General features: G+C 35.6%; 1 protein-coding gene across 1 annotated transcript; it reads right to left on the bottom strand.

Annotated features, from left to right (window-relative positions):
- Positions 1–350: 350 nt before the first annotated feature.
- On the bottom strand, positions 351–2,765 carry LOC139875690 (uncharacterized). The gene is made up of 4 exons (XM_071863004.1): positions 2,682–2,765; positions 1,040–1,319; positions 744–898; positions 351–641 (listed from the first exon to the last, which is right to left on the bottom strand). The coding sequence occupies exons 1-4, from the start codon at positions 2,763–2,765 to the stop codon at positions 351–353; spliced, it is 810 nt and encodes a 269-aa protein (XP_071719105.1).
- Positions 2,766–7,619: the final 4,854 nt, after the last annotated feature.

Below are 7,619 nucleotides of genomic sequence, written 5' to 3'. Positions count from 1 at the left end.
CCAACGTTCCCGCCTCGCTACTTGAAGATGACCACGATTGGTTTGCTTTGGTTGGGCGAGCCTTGGTACGTTATCAATCAGTTAAGCTTTATATTGAATTTACGGATGATAGCTACGCCTTTGAGGAAAGTGAAGATGAAGGAAGACCTGAATCTCCGTCGTTTCAGCAATACGATATTCGCGATTACGAAGATTGATGACTAAGTTTGATGAAGAAAGCTGTTAGGAATTAATGTAATCGTTTTAGGAACTAAGTTGTTTTTTTATTTTTTGGAATTAATGCATAACAAATTACTCATTATTATTAGCGGTACGAAACTAGAAAATACATAACAAACTACTCATTATTATTAGCGGTACGAATAAGGTGATAAGTTCCAAACGTGCTCAGTTAAATCAGCCTCTAACTGTTTGTGAACTTCCTTATCTCTTATTTCCTTAAGCCTTGCATCTGGATCCGTCAAATCTCTTTCTAACCATCGTGGTGGGTTCCTTTGTATCATTCTTTCTTCTCTCCGTCCAATAACAAAATCGTTATTTTCTTGAATCATGTCATATAATTCGATACAAGCATACATATGTCTTCTAATTTTGTTGAAGTCCAAAGATCTCGCCGGAGTTTTTAACATTGCAAATCTACCCTGTAATACTCCAAATGCACGTTCAATATCTTTTCTTGCACTTTCTTGAAACTGTTTAAATATTTTTCATGGTTCGTCAGTTGGAGCATGGGGCGCTTTAACCAACATAGCCCAATCAGGGTATATACCATCGCCTAGGTAATACCCTCTATCGTAGTGATGCCCGTTTATATCAAATGGTGAAGGTGGAGCAGTGCCATCCGTTATAATGTTGAACAATGGTGAATAATTTAAAACGTTAATGTTGTTGTTTGCACCTGCCATACCAAAGAATCCATGTCATATCCACAAATCTTGAGAGGCGACTGCTTCAAGCATAATGAATGACCATTTTTTATCACCTCTAGTATATTGTTCTTGTCACGCAATGCGAAAATTCTTTCACTCCCAATGCATACAATCAATACTACCAAGCATGCCCGGTAAACCATGTTTTTGGGCGTGAAAATTATAAAGCCGAGCAATATCTTCGGCTGTTGGTTTTCTCAAATACTCTCTACCAAATAAATGAAATACGCATTTGCAAAAATTATCTAAGCATAAAGTAGCCGTTTTCTCACCAATTTTTATGTATTCGTCAAACAAATCAGGTATAGTTCCATACGCCATTTGACGTAGGCTGTAGTGCACTTTTGTAGTATTGTCAAATTTTGATGACCAGTTGCATCGGCACGTTCCCTAAAATACATAAAATAATCAAGAATATCGCTACTATTAAAGTTAGATATATCTTCGATGATTTGGAGAAATATTTGACGACTCATTCGATAACGTCGTTTGAATTTCTTTTCCGGATACACTGGTGAATCCGCAAAATAATCATTGAATAACCTCTCAGTCGCACTTTCATGATCCCTTGGAATATAAATACGGCTACGAGGGACTCGCGAACAACTAGCTTCTCCCTCCACTTCTTCTTACGCCAAACTAGTGTGACGACCCGGAAATTTTCGACCAAATTTAAACTTGATCTTAATATGATTTCGACACGATAAGCAAAGTCTGTAATGTTGAATCTCAAAATATTGGAACTATTTTCATGTAACCCTTTGACTATCCCCGATGATTCACGAACCATTGCTTGTAAATATGTGGATATTTATAAATATGTGTATATATAAATATATGTATAATATATATAATAACATGAACATTAATAAACTATTATATACATTTATTATTATAAACAAATATGTAAAATAAAATACATTGTAATAAAAACTATTATTTTATATGTATATTTCTTGTATATATATATCGTTATATTTAATTTAATTATTTAATATATATTTATTTGCGTAGTAAAATTTTGTTATTTAAAACTGTTTATATATATATACATAGTGTATATTAAATATAATTAATTTTGAGCTTATATGGTAAATGTCTGTAACTTTCGGTTGACATTTAATTGTTTTTAAAATAGGTCTAATATATATATAAGAAGTTTAAAAATAAAAGTTGTTCCAAAATTTGATTAAAAAGATAATAGTTTTGATAAACATTTTTTTTACCATTTCAATCTAAGTTTTTGTACTCCGTACATATAAATTAGAACAGAAAATAAATAATTATCGAATCTTTTTGATCAGGTTTCAAACAGGTAATGACCAAAATAAATAAATGGACATAATTTAAAATTTTGGGATTTTTTAGGAACACTTTTATACGTTAGCTGTTTAGCAATGGACACGATATAACCATCCGGGATGAACTGTCGGTGGAATAGTGGCATAGTGACCGGCTGCTAAACTATTCTTCTAACTCCATGATTGATTGTATATTATATTTAATTAAATAATATTATGTAATTATCATTAATCAATATATATACTTTAGGAGAGGGAGGGTTATACTGCAAACGACATCCATTTACATCAGTTTCGTTTCACCATCACCAACCACGCAGCCTTGCTCGTCTTCTCCATCACCGTCACCACAACCGACGGCCACCATTCAACACCACTAAACCACCTTCTCTCCTTCTCTCTCTCGTTGAACCCATCACCACAACAATCGTTAACCATCACTCACGGCTACCTTCCCACGACCACCGCCTACACCTGCAGCAACCACCTCACCTCCGGTCAGCTCCACCATCACAACCATTGACCGACCACCCATAACCGTCAACGGATTTTTGCTTGTATATATATATATATATATATATATATATATATATATATATATATATATATATATATATATATACATATATTCTTGTTATTCAAGCACCTCCGCCACCTCCTTCATCACTAGACCACCACCACTCCACCACTATTACCCTACTACAGCTGTATCTAACCTTTCTGTTTACATTCACTCTGTTCGAAAGCCGAAGAAAAAAATTGTTTCACGTTGATGAGAAAACGGTTCATAAAAAATGGTGAAGATTAAGGAAGATGATCGTAATGATTATGATCGAGATAATGGTGGTTGAAGTTAGTATTGACAAGAACATGATGATACAGGGATCATGAGCCGCAGTCCCTGATGTGAAAAACATGGTATATGAATTGTTGTATAAAATAGTATGGAAAAATACCGATTAGAGATTGCTACACACTAACGGGCAGTGTACCCGATCGTGTAGTACTATAGTAAATGGTAAAATCTGTGTATCGTTCTAAGGACAGTATCTAAATCAAATTAGGATTATAGACTAAATTGTGATTAACTAAGAAAATTACAAGTACAAGATATATTTTGGTTTGCCTTTTTACGATAGGCGAATCAAGTGATGAATAAGATTAAAAAGACAATATTTTTGATCTTTTTAGTTTATGAAAACAGAAAGATAGTTTTGAATTCAAATTAAAGAAATATGCTCATCTAGACTTTTTACCCTTAATGTTGAATGTTATTTAGGATTAAGATCGGATTGATTGGTTATGCATGAGAACTAATTAATTGGTTCACCAAGAGTAGTCTTGCGCAAACACTCAAACGGGATTACATGATGCAAGTGATGTTCTTGTCATCTAAGACCTCCTATTTGTAATCAACTAATTCAACTAGTTTGAAGACTTGAATAATGATCAAGTCAATGGTGTGTTGTACATGATCCACTCCAATATCAACTAAAGGTTTAACTTAGTTCATTCCCTTGGTCCGGTTAAATGCTCAATTCACCCAACCCAAAAAATTAACTAAGTGTTATAATAAGATTCCTATAAACGTCACTAGATAAGGCAAATCATTAACACATGTTAATTGATGTAACTAGGTAGTTGAAAGTGTGTATAATAGATTCTAAGGAATTGGTCATTCTCCTAAACAATTACACATACTAATTAAGCTATTCCAAAGTATCTACAAGAGTCGTTCTTACATTCTTATGTAAATTAACCATTTGAACTCAACTTATCCCTTTTGGTAAAAGACAGATAAACACATGTCACTAGGTGTAAATCAATACATTAACTTAACAAGATGATGTTTCTTAATCAAATGAACATATCAATTAGTTGAATCGAAAGGATTAAACTTAACAAGAATGGTTCTTGTATTCAAACATCAAACTATCGTGCATAATTACAATCAATCAATAGTAAACATTCAACATCTCGGTTATTTATCTAGATGAACATAAAATGGACTAGCCAACAATCATGCTTGAAAACTTAAACACAACAGTAACAAAGATAGAATTCAATGTAAATACAAGATTAACCTTTTAGGAGTAATCTTGGATGAAGCTCTTGAATGATCTTGGATTCTTCATTGATTTGAGTGCTTAGATGCACTTTGGTAAGCCCAAGAACTGCTTTGAATCGTATGTTTTCGTCTATGAACAGAAAGGAAACTGGTACTCTTGAAATGAAACTGGAAATGGAATTAAATAAGCTGAAAAGTTGGTGAAAAGTACTGTGCGTGGCGCGCACAGTAAGGGTGCGCTGAGCGCACTCTCACCTGCTTCACTTTTCCTTTACAGCTCGACAATGCACGTTCAAATCTGCTTTTCTGTTAAAAGTGCGCAAATGGGTGCGCTGAGTGCAGTACTGTGCGCGGTGCCCACCACCTAAATGTGCGCTTGGCGCACTTTGGTTTTGGCCAAGAAATCCTCTGATCAAATTTATGCAATGTGCGCTGAGCGCACATTTTGTGGTGCGCTGAGTGCACTCTTCTGTCTTTGGGTTTCTGGTCTCTTTTTTGATCTCTGAGCAGTTACCATACATAATCTTCATATTTCTTCAAGTTTACAATGATTCTAGACTATATTACAATACTATGAAATACAAACGGAATTACTATGTTTACATATGAAATAAATAACAATAGGACGCGATATTACGACTAAAGATATGACTAATTTGAGTAATATCAAAATCCCCCATACTTAACTCTTGCTTGTCCTCAAGCAAGTCTTGTTCTAATCATTCATATACAAAACACAAACATCAATGAATCACACGCATTATTTGAGGTACAAATTACACAAATCACACGAATCACGCAAAACACACACAAACTCATGCTATATGAAACCCATAAAACACAAATGGAATACATACTCACACGATATAGTACACAAGTTTACACCATTGGAATACACACTCGTTTAGGTACACACACAATTTATGAAACACACGTACACATTTGGATTTATTTGGGAGAGACGAACTTTGGTGAAAGTTCTTTTTAAAAGTTTGGATCCTTAGGGAAAATTGGATCTTTGAGAAAACGTTTTAAGATTTTGAAAATGTCAATACTAGTTTTTAAACTAAACACGTTTTTCGGTTTTAACCTCAAATTCCGGTCGAGGGTAACTGAAAATCGAAGTCTCAGTCGGCGATTAGCAAGCTATCCGCCCCCATGATTGTAGTATCATGGAACTCTTAATCGGGCGCCCTAAAAATGGTTTTACACAATATAGTTCATAAAATAGCATAAGTTTTAGAAGAAACTTATATCGTGTCCAAATATCATCGGTGAACCATGAGTTTGCACACCTCAATTTGTTATGGCATATGTATGTTGACCGCGGTCAAACATAGATGCGGTTGATCTTTACAGAGATCATCCATCTGGGGATTAGATTCATTAGTCTTAAAAGCTAATTTGCAATGTGCCCCCCATTGTACGAGACAGATCCATCTCATGGTTAGGATAAGTCTGACCACCAAAAACCCTGTTTGATGCTGAGGTGAGGTGGATTTCCAGCCGATGATAGAGATGACTTTTCAAGTTTTTTCGTCAACCTACAGCTGTTCTGGACTACATCTTCTAACATAAGTTAGTAAGTGTCGTTTTGGAAGACTTCACTTCCTTAAGGGATGAACTTGATTCATCCTTTTCGTTCAGTGACTTTTATTTCTTTTATTTCCAAGCCAAAAGTACTTTAATCGTTTTAACTTTGCAAAAATTTGTGATAATAATTCGAAAAGATTAGTAACATCCCCAACACTTGGCTTTTTCGCTAATACTTTTAGTTCTAAAATTTAAAATTTTTCATAAAATGCGACAATAAGCCAAGTTGTATTGCATATCCGAGAGAATTACCCCCTCCCCTACACTTAAGATTAAGTAAGGCCCTCATTACTTAAAATCAGAATTAATTTAAAAATTCGTGAGGGCAGTTAAGTGAAAAGAGTTCGAAAAACCTTGGCATAAAGCCGGAGATCGTGAAATGTAGGTGAGCGATGGCGCTGAACTTAATGCCATCATAAGAACATCGTTCATTCCTTGATCTCTATCACAAATTCCTAATTGATTGTACTTCGCTGAACTTAATGCCAACATCACTAAACCTTAACAATAAGAAATAAACAAACACACAAAATAGAATAGATAAAAGTGGTGTATGTAACACAACCACCACAAATGTCAAGCGTACAACATAAATATTCTAATTATTACACACCATTGTCTTAAAAGAAACAATTCTGAAAAATTACCAAATGTTACCAAATATTACCAAATAGGGCATATGAGCCCTCTAAGTGTCACCAAAGAAGTTACCAAAAGGCCAGCCGGAGTAGGTTCCCTAACCATCATTCCTAGGTCTTCCCTGCGGGTATTGCTCCTCAAAGCGTCTTTGAGCATCTTGCATGGCCGCCTGTTCCTCATATAACGAAGGACTCGAAATTCGGTTTGGGGTGTTGTAATAGGTCGGATATTGGTAGGAAGTAGCATAATATTCTTGTGGGTTTTGCATATATAAACCAACATTATGGCGAAGCCAATCGCCACTGTAATTCCCCCACCTTTGGTCTTACCTTACCGCCCTATTATGCTCGGGGTGTTCTTCATGATATTGGTTAAATTGTTGCCTTTGTTCCTCATATTGGTTATCCCTGTGTTGATAACCTACCCTCATATCATGAAAATTGGAAATCACTTCCTCCAACTCTTCTTCCCTTGACCTTTGTGTCCGCCTACGCCTTCGCCTTTGAGCTTGTGGTAACTCTTCTTCAGTTTCAGGTTCTTCCATGTGAACCTCTTACCTCGCTTCATCTCTTCCAACACCGCTACCACCCGCTTCATGATCATGGGCACGTGGTAGTTCGTTTACTCTCGGGACAAATGGAATAAGCCTTTGATGATTGTTGTAGCTCAAAAATTCTGCATTCAGATAATAAGTCCTGCTTAAAGGCTTCATTGTTGTACTGTTTGGAATCAACCGAGAGAAATTGACACCAAAATGCCTGGCAATTTGGGTGATGTAATGCCCACCAACAATCTGATTCAACCCTCTATCTCCCCGCGAGTTGTCAAGATAATCCACCAAAGTAGATGGAATGTCGACACTACTTTGGTTGTAGATTTTGTCTACAATAAAAACATCTTGACGTGTTACCTTATTTGTGCCATGTTTTCTTGCATTAAACGTACATGCAACTAGTCGATGAAGCATTCTTTTGTCTTTATCATTTATATCGGTGAACTTGCTTCGGCTAGAGGAGAATTGAGTGTCGCTCATATCGTTCCAAAATGGGCGTGGATCATAAGAATCGTCATAATACTCGGCTGACCGTA

The sequence above is a fragment of the Rutidosis leptorrhynchoides genome, chromosome 11, assembly GCF_046630445.1.
Source record: "Rutidosis leptorrhynchoides isolate AG116_Rl617_1_P2 chromosome 11, CSIRO_AGI_Rlap_v1, whole genome shotgun sequence".
Classification (NCBI taxonomy): Eukaryota; Viridiplantae; Streptophyta; class Magnoliopsida; order Asterales; family Asteraceae; genus Rutidosis; species Rutidosis leptorrhynchoides.
The sequence above is the reverse complement of the archived record's forward strand: the minus strand, read 5'-3'. Positions and strand labels throughout refer to the sequence as shown.

What these genes read in the sequence shown, in the direction of transcription:
- LOC139875690 (XM_071863004.1), bottom strand. Translation starts at nt 2,765, where the DNA reads ATGGGTGGTCGGTCAATGGTTGTGATGGTGGAGCTGACCGGAGGTGAG. An exon ending in CATGCTTGGTAGTATTGATT is followed by an intron (nt 899 to 1,039) that starts GTATGCATTGGG and finishes TTGGTATGGCAG; the next exon opens with GTGCAAACAACAACATTAAC. An exon ending in ACCCTGATTGGGCTATGTTG is followed by an intron (nt 642 to 743) that starts GTTAAAGCGCCC and finishes GGAGTATTACAG; the next exon opens with GGTAGATTTGCAATGTTAAA.